Source organism: Haemaphysalis longicornis, unplaced genomic scaffold, assembly GCF_048455015.1.
Source record: "Haemaphysalis longicornis isolate Haplotype H1 unplaced genomic scaffold, Haemaphysalis longicornis Haplotype H1 scaffold_1, whole genome shotgun sequence".
NCBI classification, from domain to species: domain Eukaryota; kingdom Metazoa; phylum Arthropoda; class Arachnida; order Ixodida; family Ixodidae; genus Haemaphysalis; species Haemaphysalis longicornis.
The window spans coordinates 171,251,768-171,276,433 of NW_027526203.1; the positions used below are offsets into that span (position 1 = coordinate 171,251,768).

The 24,666-nt window shown below is 47.9% G+C and overlaps 1 protein-coding gene across 1 annotated transcript in view; it reads right to left on the reverse strand.

The window, feature by feature from the left end:
• LOC144167249 (uncharacterized) overlaps positions 1 to 24,666 on the reverse strand; it is a 45,863-nt gene that overhangs the window by 11,124 nt on the left and 10,073 nt on the right. Inside the window, exons 2-4 of the mRNA XM_077696585.1 lie at positions 22,150 to 22,396; positions 19,369 to 19,644; positions 3,612 to 3,882 (exon numbers count right to left, since the gene is read on the reverse strand). Coding sequence (XP_077552711.1) covers positions 3,612 to 3,882; positions 19,369 to 19,644; positions 22,150 to 22,396 — 794 coding nt within the window. The remainder of the gene's footprint in view (positions 1 to 3,611; positions 3,883 to 19,368; positions 19,645 to 22,149; positions 22,397 to 24,666) is intronic.

Genomic DNA, 24,666 nt, shown 5'->3' on the forward strand with positions numbered 1-24,666 from the left:
GCACGGGTGAAATTTTGCGGAATTGGAGTGACAGCGGCAACGATGTCAGCGGCCGTCATACACCACCTTGTAGTACCCGATGTATACGTACTCCAGCTCTAACGTTGGCTCTAATTCGATTTCTCCCTTTCGCGGTACGAGTAGAAGGCAATTGAGAGCCTAAATATCCAGCCCACTGCGGATCGAACATCAGCTAAAGTGTCACGATAAACCATGACTAATTATGCTCTTTTTTCACGGAAAGATAGGACAGGTGGTGGCTAGCCTGTGAGTCATAGTTTTAAAGCGAAGCGTTTTACCTCAACCCCCCAAGGGTTCTGTCGCGACCGTTGGTGTCAACAGTTACTTCCGCGAACAAATAAAAGAAGTTATTGGCACCGCCAGGAATCGAACCTGGAACAAGCAGAGAAACGGAGTAAGAGACTCTTGTCTTACCGATTGAGCTACGAACCCATGCGGATAGGGGGGAGACAGATAGTGCACTCACCGAGCACATCTTCAGGTTTACTTCCTGCATTTTCACGGAAAGGCATGTGATAGCCTCATTAAACACATCTGTTGGGCAAGTTGGTGCATTATGATTGAAAAAAATAGAGCGCGAAGTCGCGCTCTATTTTTTTCAAGCATGTGATAGCGTCACGTGACCTCTCGCGCCGCTGTGCGCTCCGCTCAGGGCACGTGTAGCAGCCGTGTACGCGCCTTGCGTATGCGGTAGGAGTCAGTAAAAATTAAAGGAAGCTCACACCAACGCATGGCATCCCACTTCTCGCCCGTCTCTGCCGCCGATCTCGTCGCCTCCGTCGGCGGCGGCAGAGACGGAGGAGTAGTGAGATCGTCTAACACCGGGTTTCATTTCCGTTAATTTTGTAAATAAAAAAGTTTCCACTCATGCGCTTCGACAATACAACTCAACCAACCACCGTTCATGCACTATGCATTGATTTAACTTTAGCAAAGAATATCGCTTTCAAGTAATAAAGGGTGTGGTTAAGTGCGTTTCACTTGTCTCTGTTTTTAATCCTTGTACAGCCACGTGTGTGAATTCAAGTGACGCCGCATGGGTAATCATTGTGGGTGTCGTTTACAACTTCGCTTTCGAACCACCTTCACAGAGAGGATTGGCACGCGTTTTTTTTTTTTAAAGGCGGTAGTCTTTTCTGCGCTCCGTAAACGCCAAAAAATCTATTTCCTGTCTTTCGCTCCAAATTACTGATGGGTCTGGTCACTCGTGAGCACTGACTCCCTGGCCATTCGTTGGTCAGTGGTTGCTCACCAGTGCTACATCATCATCACCATCGTCACCCACCCGCAGTTCCCCTGGGGTTCACCGCTCGAGCACGTGACATGCGGTTCTCGACCGGTGACCCATCGCCCACAAATAACTAGTGGAGCTCTGGTGGCGCACAAGTGATCTACTAAAGGGTCACCGGTAGGTCATGTTTCAAGAAGCTAGTCGGAAATAGGGAGGGAAAGGCACAGAGAGAGCGAAATAGGCATTGAGTGGGTGGGACCGGGAGGGGGAGGAGGCGATAGGAAACGGGAAGAAACATTCAGCAAGATGGAACAGCGCAAACTTTGCTCGACGACGGAAGAACAAAATATGACACAATTAATGTATACCAACTGGCGAAGTTCTCAACCCGGTTGCACAGGAAGTAACGGTAAGCTGGAGTATGTGGCTGGTGACGGGGGAGGTTATGAGGTGTAAAGGGTAGCGAAAGTGGATGTAAAAGGATAGGGTAAGTAGTGCAGCGTAGGATTTCAGGGTTAGGGGAAGTGGGCATTTAAGAATGGAGGACAGGGAAAGGAATAGAATTAGGACAGGGAACGGGAAATGCGAAGAACCGTATGAGGGAACATGGGGGAATTATGACGGGCTCCGAAGCTCGCTCGTCTTTCCACGCTACTTTTAACGAAGAAAGCATGCATATTCGGCATTTTTTGTCTCAGGAACAGTTTATCACCAGCACTTGCAGGTTCTGAGACCGAATTTTATAAGTGTTCCCAAACATCGATTTGATGCTGCTAGGCGAAGCAACACTCATGCAGCTACCACTACCACGCTGCGGAAATGCACGAAATGCAAGACACTTCTGGAAATCGGGAAATCAGTTACTATACGCTAAGGTCCTTACCCACACGCTTATCTATACTTCGGTTGTCGCATGCACGGGGCACTGCCTATGGTGAAAATATTAACGCAATCATGTCCAAGGAGATTAGATAACTGGCTTCATGGCCTGCACAAGATGCGCTGAGGGGTTTTTGAGACGCAGTAGATGTATTGAAAAGTACGGCTCTTCGATCCATTTTGAAATGATAGGATGCCCGTGATGGCCATAATGCTAATTAGGAAAACTAGCACGCAAAGGAGGACATTCGAAAAGAGGGGGCCCTTTTTTGCACAATATTTTTATTGTAATCACAAAATCTGAGTTCGAAGAGTAAAGGCTTTAATTGTGGAAAGGGGGTTTTGGCACATGAACAGCGCATATTTCTTAAAATGTGGTACACTACAGTGGAATATGCCTTTGTAACAGTTTACTGCAACTGGTGCAAAGGACACCGCGGTTGACTTGAAACCGTGGCTTAATTTTGCCTCGGTCATCATACAAGCAGCAGCAAGGTGCTTTCTAAACACCGCTACTTAAAGCGAAGCTTTATATTGCTATGCAAATGGAAAATATTGTGACCCCGTGTACGCAGAAAACTCTTTGTGCACAACCTCATGCGCGTATGGACATGGTTGCAGAGGAGTTAGACGCAAGGGGAGACAGATTGGATGCGCTTATCGGTCACGTAACTACTCTCGCGCTTCTACAGAGACTGATGTGACACAGGCCCATCGGAGCGAGTGAAAAAGAGCATCTCGCTGCAGAACGCGTGCGCAGCGAGCTCCGGCTACAAGCGCAGCTCAACCGACAACAGCGAGAAGGGGCGACGGCGTTCCGGGCGGAGCAGAGTCAACGTGGCAAGGGCGAACTCCGGCCTCACGTTACAGCTTCTCTGGTTAACCCTCTGTGCATGGTGCATGGAGGTAGTTTTAACCTTCTGCATAAGCAAAGTAAGCACTACTGCAGTTCACTCGCCATTAGGAGTGTGCCATCTTATTGCATCCGATCTACCTCCTCCTACATTCTATATCCCACTTCGCGCAGGAAGTTCTCGTCGAAGCGATTTGTGCGCTTCCACGCTAACAAGATTCAGATCACTACACAACCGGTCTGGATCTTCAGTTTCAGTGACAAACCTTCCTGGAACAGTAGCTTGGACGTGAAGAGAAGGGGAATGCACTGTCTCATTCAGTTAAGCGTACTACGTCTTAAAAACGCCTCTTGGATGCAATTTTAGCCTTAAACTTCATTTCTCCGCTGCCTTAGGCCATCTGTTAGCGAAACTCGATTGGGAAATGCCATATTCAGGCGTTAGTTGCAGCACCAAGCAACTTCAGGCTTGCTTAGTGCTCCAACTAATGTGCAAATAGAAACCTCCGACAACCGAAGAGAGTACGCTCCCATAACTGAAGCTTTCTCATGCAGGCTTTTGTCCCCATTGCCATGAACGTGGTCTCTTGCCCTACACAGTGGCTGGAAAGAGTGCGCATGACGTACAGGCTTGTGCAAGGAGGGTGGAGGGCAGGGGCTGGTCGAGGTAAACGCCCAGGGCCAATGAACTCTGTGGTTCGTGACGACCCCGTGGCTCTCCGCCTCCATCTGGACGGGGATGGGGGCGCTTGTTGAACAGGTTCAGCCCCTGGACAATGCCTTCTTGAGGTGGGGTGGCCACCGGGCTCGCGTCCAGGGGCATCGGGCGACCCATCAGCCGATCGCGCCCCCAGCTCTCCTCGTACATCTGGCCTTTGCGGAGGAGCTTGGTGATATCCTGAGGGGAAAAGCAGCGTGTCGGAGGAAGGCATTCGCCAGGGCCTTGACACCTGCTCTTATGAATGAATCTTAACGAACAAGTGAACTCATAAAATACTTAACCTGAAGAAAAGTTAAACGGCTAAGAAAGCAGCATCCGCAGCGCACTGTTATTAACGGCACCAAAGAATCCTTGCTGAAAAAATGCATCGCTCAAAAGATTGATGCTTTAAAACCCTAATTGCAAATTTTATAAAGAATGATCCTTCCAAGTTCAGGAATTATTTTAAAGATAGGAAGAAACACGTTTCAAAGATTTCAGTTGATTGCCGCATAGTTAAAAATTCTGGCGACATTTGAAATCGTTTCAACACATACTTTCATAGTGTGTTTAATGTGTCCAGAGCATCTACGTCTGCTGTTCTGTCATCTCAACCATGCGAAGTCAATTTCATTTCATAGGCTGGTTTGGTTTCCATGCTTGTAAGTCTAAACACGAAAAAAGAGTTGCGCTCCTCACGACGTCCCAAATGTCTTTTTCCGACGTTATGCCCAATACATTGGCAAATTCCTGTTTATAATCTTTCATACTTCTTTGTCAACAGCAACCTTGCCGCGTATCTGGAAAATAGCCCGAGTGGCGCCTATCTTCAAAAAAGGCGACAGATTATCAGTACGTAATTAAGGCCAATATCTTTAACGTCCTCATTCTGTAAAATAATAGAACACATTGTAGCGAACCAGATTAGAGAATTTCTTGAAACACACTCTATACTAACACATCTTCAGCACGGTTTTAGAAGAAAGTATCCGTGACGCAGCTTGTTACCGTTACGCGTGAGTTTGCCGGAGCCCTCCATAACAACATTCATATATACACCATTTTTTAGACTTTTGTAATTCTTTCGATAAAGTTCCTCATGGGAAATTAATCTGCAAATTAAATAAAATAGGTCTTCCAAAGGTATTGGTCGCATGGGTAGCTGAATACTTGAGTAATTGGGGGCAGTAGGTCGCCATCGAGGGTCAAAATTCCAGTCTTTTGCCAGTCACGTCGGGTGTACCACAGGGCAGTGTATTGGGGCCCTTGCTATTTTGGTGTTATATAAGTGATATCGTAGATGTAATTGAGCCAGCTCACCAGATTCGGTTGTTTGCAGATGACTGCGTTTTATTTCGTTAAGTTCATAACACACATGATCGAATAGAGCTAAACAATATTCTAGACTACATATACAAATGATGCAACAAATGGGGTATGATTTTAAATGCAGAAAAAACAGTTCCCATGTTTTATAAATAAAAAAAAATCTCCCTTTCAGTATGCTTATTGCCTTTGTTCATCGACAGGCTAACAGGTCAATAACTACAAATATTTAGGTGTAACGTTCACTGCTAACCTGTCCTGGAATTCCCACGTCGACAACATTTGTGCGTCTGCTTTCAGAAAGTTATGTTTGTTAAAGCACAAGCTTCGCAATTCACCACCAAATGTAAAACTTCTCCACTATCAATCCTACATCCGATCAAAATTAAAATACGCATTCATAGGATGGGATCCCTACACAAAATGTAACATGGATAATTTGGAAAGAATTCAGAGGAAAGCGGTTCGCTTTATATAAACCAAATTTCGTTGCACGGACTCTCCATTGGAACTAATGTCAGATAACAACATTCTACTACTTCAGTATAGAAGAAGACAACTCCGTTTGGACTTCCCGAGTTCCTTGCTTAACCATTAATTTGCGATTGACACTTTATTGTATTTACCCTCTTGTCAACAAGAAATACGCGACATCACCAACCGACATCACCATATTTTGCAAAAACAGATACCTATAAAATTTCTTTTTTTCCGCAGCTAGTGTCTGAGTGAAACTCCCTGTCAAGCGTGATCGCCTTGCATAGCATGTATATTTGTCGCATCGTGTATGTTTCTCTATGTAGCACTGTATATATTTCCTCATTGGGCTCACTTTTACGTTCATGATGAAACGTAGTTAAGCGGTTCCTCGTTGTGATTCGTGATTGCCCGTCTTGCTAGGACCACGTGTTGTAGTCTGCAGTATGTAATAAATAAAAAATACGTCGTAGAGCCATTAAAGGGGTGCGAAAGAGAACAAAATTTGTTCAAATTCAAATTCTACCAAATTCTTCTTAAAAGTAATTAAAATGTTCAAATACGGAGCGGCCCAATCATTGCGTCCGCCTCAAATAAATCATCGTTATCAAGTGATCGCATTGCGTCCTGCGTTCTTTCAACGAGCTCCTTATCTTCTAATGATACATGCTCAGCGATGACGGCCATTCCGGCGGTCCTAATGCCACAAATAGCGTATACAAAGGTTCATGGCTCACTGCTCCCTACTCAGCGTAGACGCTCGAATCCAAGGAGCGGGGGGCTCAAAAGAACGTCCCCTTAAGAGCGAATCTTACGTCTGGCACACCTGAATTTATGACGTACACAATAAGTGCACAGGAAACGGACGGGGAATTCATTCGCTCCTGTGGCTGAATTAATACAGCATCGCATGTGATGTCCTGAAGAAGAAGATTCGGATCCTCCTTAGAGAATAAATTTCTCTCCTTTCCTTTTTCTCATTTACAAATTTATATTTTTAGGCAAAAAAGAGACGAACTACTTCCCCTATACCCTTGTTGGCGTGAACAAACAGAACTCTGCAATCGCCATTATTATCCATGTAGGGCAAAAATTTTATTAGGCGGGAAATTTCGTTTTTTTCCTAATGCAATTATTTCCTTTCGCCTATAATTGAGTGCTCTTTATCATACATCTTCGCCCGGCAAATATGATATACGATTTAAAAGTTCACGTCTTCAGGAGCGCGCTATAGCCGAACAAGCTACGGATATATGAAACTACTACGTCAAGAGCAATAGGCCTTTGTGTCTATGTTAAGGGGAAACAAAGTGGAAAGGTCCAGAACAGTCGGGAGAACATATTTATAGCCGTAAAGCAAAAACTCGTTAACAGGCGACAGCGGCCGCAACAAGACCGAGAAGCAAGCACCCGAGCTAAGTACTCTTGCCCCGTATTCGAGCTATGATTAAGGTGTGTTACTCAGATGCGAAAATTCACATTCTTGTAAAGGGCAGAACATCCACAAAAGACATTCGTTCCGGATGCCCTGAGTTCCACTGTGCGCGTGTGCGGGTATGTGTCAGTTCGTGTGTGTGCACGCCTGCGTGCGTGCGTCTGCAGAGAAGAGCAAAGCCCAAAATTTCGGGAACTTAGCTTCGTCGGCCTTGTGGAACACGTTTCGAGATGAGACGCGTTTTTGCAATGTATGACGGATCAGGGATTTCTTAATAAACGTACCACAGGAGTCCATGCCTTGGGAATTTTGAGGGGACCCCCTGTGTTTAAATACCGGATAGTAAATTGTCAGTTTGCCTTTCGCGTTTGTGTCCCAAGGAAATAGAGTAAAAAAATGGCGGATCCAACGCTAATTTGGGAATCGACAACAGAAGCTTTCAATGATGTCTACACCTTCATTAATGTCTCTGGACCGGACTGCAAAATGGAGTTTAAATAGCATCGTTGGAAATTATTATACGAACGTCATGGCAACACTGCCTTGAGAGGAAAGTGCGAGTGGCATTTAGTTTTTTTCTTAGCTTTCGAGCGTAGTTCTCACGCATTCGTTGTCTTCACTAACGGATAGAGCCAGCACACATCGGCGGCCCCTCTATCGCGACGGCCTCTATCTATGGCTCCAACCGGCAGAGGCCACCGGCGGGTGTCGTAACCACGGGTACATGCTCCCACTCCTGCGTTACGCACGATATTCAGCAGACGGGCGAAAAGGGTAAACATACACCATCTCCGCTATTAAACTGGAACCCTCGCCTTCCACGTTGTTCCAACTACGCTACCACGACAGCCTAGTTCAAAGATTTTAAGCGGTTAATATGACGACAACTGCAAAGAATGGTTTGTTGCCTTTTTGACATTTTGCTGTTATTCAAGACGCACCATTTTAAGATGTTGACCGCAGAACACAGCACAAATTGTTTTTCGCCCATGCAGTATAACATCATGCCAACCAAGGCCGCCTAGCTTTGCACGTTTCTTGGTAAGTAAAACAGTCCGTGTTAGCGCCCTGAAGCCAAGATATATGAGGGGCGGCCGAAGCTCTGTCGTCTTCCCACGCAACTTCTAGCGAAGCAAGCATGTATATGCGGCCTTTTTTTGTCTCACGAACAATTTTGCACCAGCGCTTGCAGGTGCTGAGGCGGAATTTCATCAAACAGTGTCCGCAAACATCGATTTGTTGCCGCTTAGCAAAGTAACACAGCGACCACTACCAATCTACGGAAATACACGATATGCAAGGCACTCCTTCTGGAAATCGGGAAATCAGTTACTATACGCTTATGTCATCTACACACGCACTTATCTATACCTCGGCTGTCGCAAGCACGGGGCACTGTCTACGGGGGAAATAAAAAAGTTGCAGGTGACATCTACGTATAAGTCTTAAGATGCCAGACACGATAGCGTTACTTTGACGGCCAGGGAGCGTTTTTGAACGCAGTTGCGGTATTTATGACCTATGCTTCACGAGCACTGCATGTCAGCGAAGAGAGAAAGTTTATCGGAGAACGTTTTTAAGCACCGTGGCTCAGGAGGGATAAAGTCCCTCTGCGTTTCTGTGGCTTAAGATGTCAGCGTAAAATGTTGCGGCTGCGGATTGGTTGTTGGTCACTTTGAGCCTGAAAGTGTCAGTGTCAGTGTTTAAAAGTGTTTATTCTCTGATGCTTTAGCCGGACTGAACATTTTTTTTTTTTTGCTTTTTGCGAACAGAAAGAGAACCTTTGAGAACCTTTGTTACAGAACCTTTGTATGAGAACCTTTGTTACAGAAGAAATAGATGAGCTTTAAGAAAAGGGGGTGAAGATATCGTAGGGAGCTCAAGGGTGGAACCTGAAGTCTAGGGCGCCAGATGCAGCAGCTCCTTCCTTTGCCCTCTCGTCCGCTATCGCTGATCTTGAGGTAGCTAGCTTATCAAAGCTGCCTCCCATGGCTTCATAGAAGGGGAATGTGCAATTTTGGAATTGCTCTCCCCTGAGCATACCCTTGGACATAGCTAGGTTGCGTGGAAGAGGATGCACGTCTCTCTAATTTTAGCAGAGTTAAGTTACTGTGTGATGTTCTCACAAAACACCTTCGCCCACATATATTTGTGGATACTTGTGTTGGTTTATCCTTCACAGAGTTTGCGATTCTTCGGCATTGAAACACCCTTGTAGCGAGGGAAACAATTGTGTTCCTAGGCGTAGGAGGAGGAGACATTACTGGCGTTTTTCTTAGAGGGGAGTGTGGTAGTCGTGGTAGCAAAGAGCACGGTATGGGAGTTCCCGTGGCTCTTGGTCGGTGCCTTGTTCTCTTCCACACCCTTGTGTCTGGGCGTCCAGATGACGTTATTAATTTTTTGAATTGTGGAAGGTAGTATCTTAAGGAAGCGTTTAGGTATTCTGCATGCAGAAAACAGTCTAATGGCTTTTGAGAGCCTGTAATAATGCTTACGCTTCTATTCGCTACTTTCGCTAGTAAGATTGCCAAGAGGATGTCTCCAACTTCTGTTTGTTTGTTCCTGTACGTAGAAGGGCCATGCCATCACAAATATTGCCTAAGTAGTCAACTACGACAACTGCTGCCTCGTACTTTCGTATGTGCCGGAGTCGATGTATACTGTGGTCTCATGAGTTTGAAACTTCCGCCAAATGAACTTGATCCTGTCATATGCCTGTTATTGTGTAGGTTTGGATCCACGTTTTTGGTAGAGGAGAGCTTTCGTGCAGAGTCGCTGAATCGGTGACCTGTCTATCAATGCGCGCAGTTGTTTCTTTTCAGGCGGGTAACCTGCGTTCCATACGCTAGCCCTTCCCGATTTTGTTTTCCCAGCCGCTCTCTTGGTGCTAAGATAGTGGTTCCTCTGATTTATTCAAGAGCGTTATGAAGACACAATTTGAGGGCCTATTCATCATCGTCATCATCATCAACATCCTATAAGGTCGACTGCAGGACGAAGGCCTCTCCCATTGACATTCACCGCTCTTGTCCTGCGCTGCCCGAGTCCACTCTTTGCCTCCGAATGTTGCTATTTCTTTCCTCCATCGAGTTGATGGCCTTCTCCTTCTTCTATACCTATCTCTAGCTGTCCTTTCTGTCAGCCTGGTGAACCACCGGTTGTCATTTCGTCTCATGTTCAAAACTGCGAGGTTGAGGACTGGCCTATATGCTGTCCTGATGGTGTTTTTTTATTTTCTTTGGTGCGGGAAAACTTGTGGTACACTAAGCTCTGCAATGTCCAGCTCATCATCAGTGGCTGAATGAGCACTACCGCTTCTTCGTTTTTTCCTGCCTTCTCTTGGTTAGGGGTTTTATAAGGTGGGTAATTGTTTACAGATTTTCTCTTTTTTGGCGATTTTAACTTCGGCTCTGCCGCTTGACTCTAGAGCCACGCCGAGCACCGTTAAGTGACTTCTCTGTGAGGACATCCGTACCTATTTTAGGGTAATTTTTAACTTGGCCGCGTAGCGACCTCCGCCGTTTTCCAAACGGAGCCTGCGGCGGAGACAGAAACACGGGAACGCCGCAACGCAGTGTGAAAATTCGTGTGATTAGACCTTTGGGTTTTATTTTAGTTCGTTTCTACTCATAATCAATGCCTTCCACAAGTTCTGGGAGACTGGAGTTAATCCTTTGCCCCCTGTTTTAGTTAGGTGACCCAATCCTGGGGACGGCACCAGTCCCGGTGAAAACACGGCGGGGTGGCCCAGTGGGTAAAGCGTCGCGCTGCTGCGCTGAAGGACGTGGGTTCGATTCCCGACCCTGGCGGCCGTCTTTCCCATGGAAGCAAAGCTGGAACGCCCGTGTGTCGAGGTTTCGTCGGACGTTAAAGATCGCCAGATGGTCGAAATTATTCGGGAAACTTCCCGTACGGTGTGCGTCGTAGCCCAGGTATAGCTTCGGCTCATGAATTACCGGAATATTATTTTTATCTTCAGGAGGAAAGACGTTTTGATACGGTGGCGTCAGTTGCGGGCATGGCTGGCGAACGTGTCTGTAGAGTATGCTACCACCGACTTGGCGTTGAACGAACTTCAATGCGCAAGCGCGGCACCTACGGAAAATGCGTGTCCTTCCTTTCGTCTCTGTCGCAGTATCATTGTCCTCCTTTCCACACTTCGGGTGGCCTGATTCAGGCCACCCCTCTAATCTTGCTACTTCAGTCGTAGCTTCCGCTGGCAGCAATGACGTACTTCCGTGGGCACTTGATGAGCACGGCTGATAGCGGACGGCTAGCAGCCCCGCGAACATCGAAAAATGAGCCTAATAAAACTATCGCGTTAATAAACGCAATCATGTCGAGGGAGATTAGATAACTGCCTTCATGGCCTGCACAGGCTGCGGTGAGGGGTTTTTGCGAGACAGTAGATGTATTCCAAAGTACGGCTCTTAAATCCATTTTCAAATACCAAGATGCCCTCGATCTCAATACAGTCAAACGCCTGTATCACGAAGCGTGTTAGGCCGCAATAATTGTTCGTTATACAAGTCACTTCGTTATATACACCCCGCACCTCAATTACCCCCTAAAAAGCATATAAGTATACTGAGAGAAAGTATCACCAGACTTAAAATGCAAGAAAAAGTGAACAATTTTCATTTTCACGGTAGTATCAAGTAGGGAATGCGTGACCCCCGGCCACCCGATGCTGTCGAGGTTCACGGCGTCCTGCGGCGCAAGGTCACGGAGAGACGAAATATGGGACTGCAGCTCGTCAAATGGCGCTGCCGCCTCAGGAGTAGTCATATTGATTGATTGTAGGGTTTAACGCACCGACGCAACGCAGGCGATGAGGCGCGCCGTAGGGGAGGGCTCCGGATTAATTTTGACCCCCCGCACGGGGCACCTTGAGTATTCATGGTGACGATGAGCAGCGACACCGCGGACCCCGAGCTCCCAACATAAGCCGTGTCCAACCGTGGGGAGGTGTTTAAAGGTGAAGGGTAGAAGCCGTAAACGGTGGCCGTCGGAGCCTTGGTCAAGCTCCGGCCGATGGGCTCCCTGCCTGTCTACCAGGCAGGGAGCTCCAGGACCTCTTTGACTACCAGGGTAAGGTCAAAGGAGAAAGTACCCCCGTCTCCCTGCTTTCCCATGTATCACATGGCATTTTCCAACCCCCCCCCCCAAACGTGATCGGCCCCCGAAAAGGGGCCGCACCGAAGCTACATTCCCACCCTTGCCAACAATTGCACCCCAAAAGCCAGATAACTATCCGCGATTCTTGATTGTTGAATCTCTTGACAAGTCGAATCCTATCTCCTCCCAGTCAGTGTTCCTTATCACCAAATTCCTTGAAGGCATCCTGGGCAAGTCTTTCAAAGCCAAGAAACTGAGAACCGGCGAAGTCCTGGTCGAGGTGAACACTCACCAGCAAGCCACAAGCCTCCTTACCCAGAATCGCATGGCAGATCTGGACATCAGAGTCACACCCCACCGTAGCCTCAATAGCTCTCAGGGTGTGATTTCTGAGCCAGATCTGATAAATGAGACAAAAGCCGATCTGCTCGAAGGTCTGAAAGGCGAGGGCGTGACGGCAGTGAGGCGCATCACCATGCGGCGAGATAATAAGCAAATCATGACAAAGCATATAATCTTAACATTTGACCGTTCCTCACTCCCCGAATCCATCAAAGCAGGTTTCATTCATTGTTCTGTCCGGCCGTACATCCCGAACCCGCGGCGCTGTTTCAAGTGCCAACGGATAGGGCATGGCACCACCTCCTGTCGTGGAAAAACAACGTGTGCGAAATGTTCATCGCAGGATCATGAGACAGATAACTGCCAGGCTGAACAATTAATGTGCAGCAACTGTCATGGACCTCATGCTGCGTACTCCCGCACGTGTGAAAGGTTCCAGATGGAAAAGAAAATAATCAACCTCAAAATCACTGAAAACATCACCTTCCCAGAGGCGCGGAAGAGGTTCGCCTCTTTCCCTCTGGGGAGGTACGCCGACGCAGCTCGCCGGGGGGCGGAGCGGCGTCTGGTTTCCACAGGGACCCAGTTCAGCGAGTCTGACCTGGTCCCTCCGCCGCCCCCCTCTGGGTTGCCTCTGGCAGCCCAACCCGCCACCACACCGCTTGCTGAGGCAGCAGCGGTTGTGGTGGCAACCTCTTCCGTCGGAACCGGTGCCGCTCCCGCCTCTGTCCCCCCATCCTCCAGTGCGTTGGAGGGTACCGAGGTGATGGACACCACGGGCCCCGCACCGGTTCCCACCGCCACCGCACCGCCCGTGCCGCCTCTGGCGCCCCGGACGCCCTCGGCGGTGGCGGCTCAAACGAAGGGCTCCCGAGGTGGGGCCAAGTCCGGGGGGCCCGGTCCGTCGGGCACCCCTCGGACATCCGACGACGACATGGATGTCGGGCCGTTCCTGCCTGCAACGCAGCGCAAGGAACGCGTCCCGACGCCAAAGCCTCCCGACAAGCCAAAAAAGGCGAGAGTCACAGCCCCGAAAGACGACACATAAACACACACACTCCAGTAGCTCTCACACTAAATAATGGGAAGAGAAAACATAATTCAATGGAACTGTAGAGGCCTTCTTAAAAATCTTGACGATGTATACGAACTACTGCATGCTAATCAGCCAAGTGTAATGTGTGTTCAAGAAACATATTTGAATTCCAAGCACACAAATTTCTTGAATAGTTACATGGTCTTCAGAAAGGACAGGGATGGCTGCACACACTCTTCTGGCGGTGTGGCCATAATTGCCCGGAAATCCTTAGCCTGCCACCCTGTCACTCTGAACACTGTCCTCGAGGCTGTAGCAATCCGTACGATAATATTTAATAGGTTGATAACGGTATGCTCCATTTACATTCCTCCTGATTTTGCACTTCTGAGCTCTGATTTCGAGGCACTGGTTGACCAGCTGCCCGAACCATACATACTAACAGGCGACCTTAATGCACACAACTCTCTTTGGGGCTCCTCCAGAACGGATGCCCGCGGTCGCCTGATAGAGAAGTTTCTTACATCTTCAGGAGCATGCCTTTTCAACAACAAACAGCCTACATACCATAACATAGGACACAACACATACTCATGTCTTGACTTGGCGATTGGCTCCGCAGTTCTCTTTCCTCTCCTCGAGTGGGGTGTGGGCACTGACCCATATGGTAGTGACCACTTCCCCACCTCACTCACATACATAGGTAAAGGCCCATGCAGTCCATCTTCCCATAATAGGTTCAATGAAGCACGAGCTAACTGGAATACATTTACAGAGACATCCAAACTACACCACACATCCATAAAACACCTACACGTGGAGGAAGCCGCCCAACTCGTCACGGCGCACATCCTCGACGCCGCCGAAAAGTCCATTCCCCAGGCCTCCAGTGGGTCCCGCAGCCCAAGGAGGCCCTGGTGGAACGAGGACGGCAGGCGGGCGCGAGAGGCCCAGAACAAGGCGTGGGGTGTCCTTCGCCGGTACCCCACGTCAGATAACCTCATTTCTTTTAAACGGGCCAAGGCTTTTGGGAGGCGAGTGCGCCGTGAGGCGAAAAGGGAGAGTTGGCGCACCTTCCTCACTTCCATCAATTCGTACACAGACACACACAAAGTCTGGACACGTATACGAAAACTAAAAGGACAACAGACACATAGCCTGCCCCTGGTTAGTACAACAGGGGACACACTGGAAGACCAGGCTAACACACTCGCACAACACTTCCAACACGTGTCCAGCTCAGCACACTACACTAATATTTTCATGCAACACAAAACATCTTCAGAAAAGAAGCCCTTACGAGACAAGAACAAGTCGAATTCTGCTTACAACTCTGAATTCACACTTCATGAGCTGAAGGTTGCTCTTTCCACTTGTAAGCCTTCAGCTCCAGGGGCAGACAGCATTACATACACCATGATACAACACCTACACGCAGACACTCTTGAGACACTCCTACACCTCTACAACAGAATATGGCTTTCGGGGCAGCTTCCAAGGTCTTGGAAGGAGGCCATAGTTGTGGCCTTTCTGAAGGAGGGGAAGGACCCTTCCTCTCCCGCAAGTTATCGTCCCATCGCCCTGACAAGCTGCCTGTGTAAGCTCCTCGAGAAGATGATAAACCGTAGGCTCGTGTACTTTCTGGAGTACAACGGTCTTCTCGAGGGCTGCCAGGCAGGCTTCAGGGTGGGGCGATCTACCAATGATCAACTTGTTTCACTGGAATCCTACATAAAAGATGCATTTGTCCATAACCAGTTCTGCCTTACGGTATTTTTCGATATTGAAAAAGCTTATGATACAGCCTGGCGCTATGGCATCCTCAGGGACCTTAAGTCATTTGGTGTGTCCGGCAACATGTTGAACACTCTTTGTAGTTATTTGGCTGAACGAACCTTTCGAGTGAGGGTTGGCAGTGCACTTTCCAATGTATATTTGCAGGAAAATGGTGTGCCGCAAGGTGGAGTTCTAAGCTGCACGTTGTTTATAGTTAAGATGAACTCCCTCCGAAAGGCATTGCCTCCGACCATTTCCTGTTCCATCTATGTAGACGATGTGCAAATATCTTTTAAATCCTGTAACCTGTCAATATGCGAACGTCAAGTACAGCTCGGAGTTAAGAAACTTGCTGGCTGGGCGGACCTTAACGGGTTTAAACTAAACCCGGCCAAAAGTACTTGTGTTGTGTTTTCCCGCAAGCGTGGGATTAACGCGGACCCTGAGATTACACTTAACCGGGAACCTATTCCTGTTAAAAGGGAGCACAAGTTTTTAGGTGTCATATTTGATAACAAGCTCACGTTCATACCTCACGTCAAAACACTTAAGCATAAATGCCTCAAAACACTAAACATTCTCAAGGTCCTCTCCCACCAATCCTATGGGGCAGGCAAAGAACTACTTCTCCGGGTCTTTACCGCCTTAGTCGGGTCTCGATTAGACTACGGCAGTGTCGTGTATGGATCGGCATCGAAAACAACCCTAAAAAGTCTTGATCCAGTACTCCACTTGGGTCTGCGCCTTGCGTCGGGTGCCTTCCGCACTAGCCCGGCCCAGAGTCTATATGTTGAATGTAATAAGAGGTGCCTTGAGTACCAACGAACGTATGTGGACTTTCTTTACGCTTTTAAAATTTCATCTTTGAATAACCATCCTTTTAAACCTGTTTTTAATGATACCTCCACATCGCCACTGTTTGTAAATCGCCTGTCTGTCCCTTTGCCGTTCTCACTTAGAGTGAGACAGGAAGCTTCAAATTTCGACATCTCCTTTTTAGACATTTACACATCTTCTTTTGCTAACGTCTTACCACCCTGGCAGCTTCAACCTGTGTGTTGTGACTTGTCCTTCGTGAAAATTGATAAAAGCAGGGTACCACAAACTGCTATTTTGCAGCACTTCTTGTCTCTGCAGTCTAAGTATGAATGTGCAGAGTTTTACAGTGACGCATCAAAAACTGCCCTTACTGTGTCGTGTGCGGCGCACGGACCCGATTTTAGAGTCTCTAAGACCCTAAACTCTAAGACCAGCATTTTTACGGCGGAAGCCCATGGAGTTTTGCTTGTTTTAAATCACATAGTGCAACATGAAATACCCAAGTCTATCATTTTCACAGATTCACTGAGTGTTGTACATGCATTGTCATCCAACAAGTCTTCTAAAAACCATGTTCTTAATGTAGTGTCTAAAACCATTATGTCAGCGTACGCATTAAATCTCGAGGTGATCATGTGTTGGGTTCCAGGCCACTCTGGGATTGCGGGAAATGAGACCGCTGATCAGATGGCCGCTGCTGCTGCACATACAAATACACCGGACATAGCAGCAGTACCCTACACTGACCTCAAGCCACACATCAGACAACACCTTCGCGAAACATGGCAAGCACTCTGGAATCAACAGACAGACAACAAACTACACATAATAAAGCCACTCTTGGGACCATACACGACTGACACACACAACAGACACACTGAAGTTGCCCTTGCTAGGTTACGGATAGGCCACACTCATATAACACACTCCCACCTGCTCACAGGGTCTCCAAGACCTCTGTGCAGCAGGTGTGGAGAGGCCCTAACCGTGATCCACATCCTCATACAATGTAAGGCACTCGACATTACACGACGCAAACACTTCCCACAACTACACACACGACATATTCCACCACACCCGTCATACTTCTTAGGAGATGACGCCATGTTTTCTGTTCAGCGCACCTTTAAGTTCTTATCAGAAGTTCATTTTTTACAACTCATCTCATACCACTCATAGTTTTACCCCTGGTCCTATACACCAGCCAACTTATTTATCTTTTAACCACTCTTGTTCTTCACCCTGGCCCTTGACACCAGCCGTGCTCATAGTCTTTTAACTGATTTTAGTTCGTGTTATCTCCTCATCAAATAACTTTGTGTTTGGCGCTCTTTGCCCATGTCGGCCTTGCGCCAATAAAATCAAACCATCATCATCATCATTAATTTTGACCACCTGGGGATCTTTAACGTGCGCCGAAATCTCATACACACGGGCGTTTTTGCTTTTCGCCTCCATCAGAAAAGCGGCCGCCGCGGCCGGGAATCGGACCCGCGACCTCGTGCTCAGCAGCGCAACGCCTTAGCCACTGAGCCACCGCGGCGGGTCAGGAGTAAAGCTTGGCTCCTCTTCAAGCTCTTCATCACTCCTCGCCTGACCATTTGTGGCGTCCCTTTTCTCTATGACGGCCTCTACGATGTCATCAGTTGTCAGGTCAGAGCAAACAGGGGACCTGGCCGTACACCGAGACTAATAATCGTTGGCCGTCACAACTTAATTTGTTCGGCATCAACACGCACTGCACATGTTTATTGATTCCTGACGCTTCGTGGACGAACTGGATGACTCACGGTTGTCGGCACTCCTATAAGCTGCGTGTTACCCATCCGGCTAGACGTATTCGTTATCAAACAACAATTCCGCAATTGCGAATGCGTGAATTTCTTCGGTAAACAGACAACTTCGCTGTAGTCGTCTTTGCTAAAGTGGTCTTCGCTGTACTGGCACTCACAATGCATAGGAGACATAGAGATCTTGCCAGGCCGTATTGCATGCTTCTTTGTACAGGGTATTTCGTAGTAGAAGCGTTCCTCGTAGCGGTGTTTGACTTTACTGCTAATTAGGAAAGCTAGCACGCAAAGGAAGATATGCCGGAAGAAGGGGCCCTTTAATGCCCATCATGTCTTCATTGTCATAGAGTGCGAAGGGCAAAAGTTCTCCTATTGTGAAATGGGTATTTTGGCGCAGGAACGGCGCAGATTCCATAAAATGTACCACGCTGTCGTAGAATTCCGCTTTGGTAAGTTTTAATGCAGCTGGTGCACAGGAAATCGCTCTTGCCTTGAAACCATGCTCTGATCTCGCCTATGTCATCATGCACGGGGCAACAACGGTGCTTTCTAAACACCGCTCTTTAAAGCGAAGTTTTATATGATCATGCAAAAGGAATATACGGTTGTTCCGACCACGCAAAAAACTCCTCTGGCGCAACCCCGTGCGCTTGCGCGAAAACACCAGGTTGGAGAGGAGTTAGAAGTAAAGGGAGAGCGATTGGCTGAATTTATAGATTACGTAGCTACACTCTTGCTTCTACGGACACTGGTAAGTGGGACCGGCGCATCAGAGGGAACAAAAATAGTCTACCTTCCGGCATAGCGCGAACGCAGCGAGCTTCTGCGCCAAGCGCTGCTCAAACGCCAACGGCGCGAAGGGGCGACGCCGGTGCCGCCGAAGCAGCGTCAGCGTACGGCAATGGCAAACACCGCTCACAGGGTACAGCTTCGCTGGTTCACCCGCTGTACGGAATGCATGGGAGTATTTTATCAGCAAAGTAGGCACTACTGCGGTTCACTCTCCATTGGGAATGTGCCACCTTAATGTACTCGCGGTACCTCCTCCTGTCATTTTATATCCACCTTCTCGCAGGACATTCCTCTCGCAGGGGCGATTGGTGTGCTTCTGCGCTTCCAAGTTTTAGACCGGTACCGTAGCTTGGCATGAAGTTAAGGGGAATGCAATGCCGCATTCGGTTAAACGTACTAAGTCTTCTCTTGGGTGAAATTTTAGCCGTAAAACTTTATTTCTACGCTGCCTTAGACCCTCTGCTTGCGAAGCTTGTTTGGAAAATGCCATAATCAGGAGTTATTTGCAGCACTTAAGCAACCTTAGGTTTTCCGACGACATTTTCCCGCGAAATGAATCTAAAGATAGTGTGCAAAAGTAATTCCCCATGCGCACAGGGTTATAATGCTTGCGTCACTTACAAATAGAAACCAGCTACAAATGGAAACCCCCTACGTTGAAGAAAATGCGCACCTATAAAATGAAACTTCGTCATGCCGGCTTTTGCCGCTGACCGTGCACGTGGTCGCTTGCCCTACACTATGGCTGGAAACAGTTCGTATGACATACAGACCTGTGCGAAGAGGATTGTAGGCCAGGGGCTAGTCGAGGTAAACGGCCAGGGCCGATGAACTCTGTGTAGTTCATGGCGGCCCTGTGCCTGGCTCTCCCCCTCTATCTGGTGGGAGGAAGGGGGGCGCTTGTTGAACAGGTTCAGCCCCTGGACGACACCTTCGTGGGGTGGGTTGGCCACCGGGCTCGCGTCCAGGGGCACCGTGCGACCCATCAGCTGATCGCACCCCCAGCTCTCCTCGTACATATAGTCTTTGCGGAGTAGTGTGATGATGGCCTGAGGGGAAAAGCAGAGTGTCGTAGGAGGACATTCACCAAGTCCTTGTCACCAGCTCTTTTGAATGAATCTTGGCGGTCATCTGGGGCGGCACAAGGCACTACCGACTATTGGTACGTTGTATAGTGATTAGGGGTGCGCGCATGGGAAAAAATCCAGTCAAAATGGAATTTACACCAAATTCTTCCGAAAAGTGATGAAAATGTTTAAATATGGAGTAGCACAATAATTACGTCCACATCAAATAAAATCAAGGTTCTTAACTGTTTCCTTTGTCCCATCAACGAGCCCCTCATTCCGTAATGACACAAGCTTAGTGATGACCTCGATTCCGGCGGTCGTGCTGCCACAAATACCGTATACGAGAGTTCATGGCCACTGGACTCCTCCTGACTCGGCGTGTACGCTAGAATCACTGGCGCGGGGGCTAAAAGGACGTCAACTTCAGGGCAAACTTCTAGGACCAGAGCCACCTGGCACGGCCGGATTTGAGAAAACCCTTATGTACACGTCAAGTGCGCAGAAATAGGACAAGGAATCCATTCGCTGCTGTAGCTGAATTAATACAGCATCGCATGTGATGTCCTAAAGTAGAAGGTTCAGATCCTCCTTAGAGAACAAATTTCTTTCCATTCACTATGTTTTTTACAACCTTATATTTTTACACAAAAACAAACTACTCCCCCTATAGCCTTGGTGGCGTGAACAAATAAAACTCTGAAAACTCCATCAATGTTCAAAGACTGCAAAAAAATTACGAGCGAAATTTTGTTGTATTATTTTCATACACCTATATTTCAGTACTAATTATTATGAATCTTCGCCCGGCACCTGTGATGTCCGATATAAAAGTTCAGGCGTCCAAGAGCGCTCTATTGCCGAACGAGCTGCGGATATAGGAAACTACTACCTCACGAGCAATAGCCCTTTGTGCCAACCTTAAGGTGAAACAAAGTGGAAAGGTCCAGAACAGTCGGGAGAACATCTTTACAATCGTAGAGCAAAAACTCGTTAACAGGCGAGAGCGGCCGCCACAAGACCGAGAAGCAAGCTCCCAATGCAGGTGTCTTTTTTACCCCTGCCCGATTTTCCAGCTATGATTGAGGTGTGTTACTGAGATGCTGAAATTCGCATTCTTGTAAATGGGAGAATATCCACAAAAGACGTTCGTTGTGGATGCACTGAGTTCCACCGTGCGGGCGTGCGTGTATGTATCTGTGCGTGTGTACGGCGTGTGCGTCCGTGTGTAGAGAGTATCAAAACACAAACTTTCGGGAAATTAGCTTCGCCAGTCTTCTGGTACACGTTTCGAGAAGAGACGTTTTCGCAATACATGAGGGATGAGGTATTCCGTAAATATAAATACCACAGCAGTCCATGCTATGGCACTTTTGAGGCGACCCACAGTTTTTAAATACCCGATTGTAAATAGTGAGAATGCCTTTCTGGTGCTTGTCCTAAGGAAATACATAAAAAAAAAAACAAATTTACGGATCCAACGGTAATGTGGGAATCGACGAGCGAAGCTTCCAATGATATTACATCGTCATACTGCAAAATTGAGTTTAAATAGCACCCTTTGAAATTATGACAAAGACATCACGCAACACTGCGTTGAGACGAAAGTGCGTGTGGCATTTTGTTCTCTCGTAGATTCTGAGCGTAGTTCTCAGAACCCTCGTCTTGCATTTCTTGCCTTCACTAACGGATACAGCCAGCACACATCGGTGGCCCCGCTATCGCGACGGCCTCTATCTATACGTCCCGCCGATAGAGGCCACCGGTGGGTCTGGTAGCCATGGGAACGTGCTCCTACTCCTGAGCGACACACGACAGTCCGCCGACGAGCGAAAAGGCTCGACCTACAACAGTTCCGTTGTAAATACGGAACCCTCGACTTCTACGCTATTCCATCTAATCTAACACGGCAGCCAAGTCCAGCTGTAAATAAGGAAACCACTGCTAATAATTGTTTGTTGCCTCTTTGGCATTTTTGGTATTATTCAAGATGCGTCATTTTAAGTTATTGACCGCGGAACAGAACCCCACTTTCTATTCGCTCATGCTGTATAACATCATGCAAAACAAGGCCGCTCAGTTTTGCACGTGTCTTGGTAACTAAAACAGTCCGTGTTAGCGCCCCGAGGCTAAGATTTTACAGCAAACGTTTTACGGCGTGAGGTATTGACGCTAAGGGATGGTACCACGAGAGGCTACTTGCACAAGGAATCAGTAAATGCGTTCGCGAGTGCGGGAAACCCAACGCCATAAAGTGATGCTTGAAGAACTTATTTGCCCACTCATTCAACGAATTTCGCGAACGAGCCTGCAGATCATTCTAACAAGCCCATGCGTACAGGTTTTGACGTTGGGATGAACACCTACGAAAGAAACGCATGAGCACGCCAATGCGAATGACCATCGCATTAAGACTGCATCGCAATGAAAGCCCGAATAGGAGAGAAGGACAGCTGCATGTCCACGTGCAGTCGCGTCCCTGCTCACCTCTCCGCGTCCCATCCAAGGCGGAGGACCTTGGCCGTGTCCGGTAGCCGCTGGCGCCAGTCGAACCGACTCAGGCGGGGACACCTGGCGTCGGTGCGCTTTGGGCGGGGCGACGGCGAGGAGACACGGAGCTCCACCGTCTTCAGCGTCGGTGGTCACATCCGGGTGCGGAGCGAAACTGGGCTCGCCTCGTGGTGGTGGTGGTGGTGGTAGTGGTGGTGGTGGCCCGAAAAATGGCGCATACCCACTTACGGGGATTGGCCAAGAAGAGTTATGTTTCCATTATAATCAATCATTCGAGGCAAAATAATCGAGCACAATGACGAATTTAATCTAAGTTCATGAGAGAGAAAAAAAAAAACACGTGATAGCCTGAGAACATGAGGCGCACGCCCCACGAGCCGGTGCAACGCGCACTCACACTTACCTAGCAGCATAATAATAATAATGGAAAGCTAAGGTACATCAGTGCGGGTCGGATGTTAAAAAACGTCGCTAAGGAACGGGTAACCACTTGTAACTTTCTGATATGAGCTCCAACGTAGAGGCGTATAAGTTCCACCCCTGGCGATAACCGCCTTGTGGGAAAGTACGAAACTAGTTGAGGGTATCGTCATCATCTTCGGCGGCATTCTGACGACGCCACTGCTGCTGTTACTGCCCGTAGAGAGGTGTGGTTTTACTACACGGTAGAAAAACTAGCAAAATGGGCCCCAAGGGGTCGTAAGTCATATCACTCCAAATACAGAAAGGAGGAGATAAAAGAAAAAGGAGTGAAAACAAATAGGGCAGAAAATCTCTTAATTAAGTGTGGAGAGGAAATGCACAGAATAAGTAAAGGATATACATATATAGAAGAAATAACTGCTGTTTTCGTTTACAAAAAAACTTACTTCATTCACCCTGAGCGCCAGCTGAAGGTGCCTTGCCATCCATCATGAAGTTCTGATGCTTGTTTTGTGGGGTTTTTCTAGAAGAATACTGAGCTCTATGCTGTATGCCTGAATTGCCTGACGCATACGCTCGTAGCCTTGGGCGAGAACTCCTGGTTCCTGCCTGGATTTTTTTTTTTTTTGCTTACAAAGTCACGAAAATTTCCTTCCAATGAGAGCTAACAGCTTCGCTGTAAAACAAATTTCAACTTGCGGTCGCTTGGTTCATGCGGATCCGCACACGGTAATACCCGCATTCACGTTTTCTAGTTTAGCACCACAGGGACGAAAGGGCTGCGAAATCACGAGTTGAGCGATACATGGTCTCGTTGATCTCGTTGATGGTCTCTTTGATGCATATTGAAATATATGTTCTCGTTGCAACATTCATTAGATTTAGCCGATGGAGAACCAGTGCCACTCTCTTACAATGGGCGTAAATGGTTCTATAAAGCCAAACACAAGCCAAGCCAAGCAGCTTACGTGCAATCAAGAGATTTCAGTGACTGTCTTTATTAGTAAGACTGCATGGGCGATAACTTACCAAGTGCGCATTAAGCCGCAAAATTGTGGCTACGCTTTAATATCCATTTTTTGGGGGGGCAGCGAGCAGAGGTCGCACCGGCAGCCAGTATCACGGGATTTTGTACGCGCAACTCAAAACCTGGCATACTCGTCATACTTGAAGCATGCGCTCGGCTGGGGAAAGCAAATATATGCTGCAGTCAAGCGACACGCCACTCAAGCGGGAAATAAGAATGCTGAAATACGAAAAGAGCTCGACAAACAATGATTCTTTGTTTTATTGTGGGCGCATTCCTAGCCTGTCAGTTCACCCTAAAGTTGCTGCTGTTCAACTAGAAAAGTGCCAAACTATAGCCTGCAGTGCTATTGAAGAACGCTTTATAGACAACAATGTATGATGGTGCATGCAGCGTGAGTTGCTACAGACGCTTCTGGGGCATGGAACAAGCAACCAATGAAACAAGAAACCAATTACAGCGAAAGCACTATACGCGGCTAGACAAAAGGAAATCTGGGCCTTCTCTTTCGGCTGTCTTTCGGCTGTCGCACACACGGGGTACCGCATGCCCAGAATAGGTTGTTGGAAAACGCTCTATTAGCAGGAATGCATGCTGCTTTATCACGATACCCCGTACTGGGCGCCGCCAAGCCGTTTCTTGAAAGAATTGATGAAACAGTCGACAAGCTTTCGTGTAACCCGCGTGCACCAAGAGGAACATCTCTATTGCATCTTTGTTAGATGACGGCTCGCCGCACGTATCTGTTCACAGAGCGACTGACAAAAATGGCTTCAAATGCTGTAGCACTTTTCATTTGCCTTGTTTTTATCCGTCAAGCAGAGTACGCTGAAGGGACGTTTCCATGAAACAACTGCTATTCCCGGTTCACAACAGCTCAACCGCATGACGGTAAGACTAGGGGCCACGGATAGTCCTTTAAGACTTGAAGGTCTTTGCAGAAGGGTCGGGGATGGCAGGGCCCCGGCCGCCGTTCGTAATGGGCCAAGTGGTAGGTGTACGTGCGCTGGTTAGCAGGCGTTCCTGGGAAAAGCCCCAAAGCG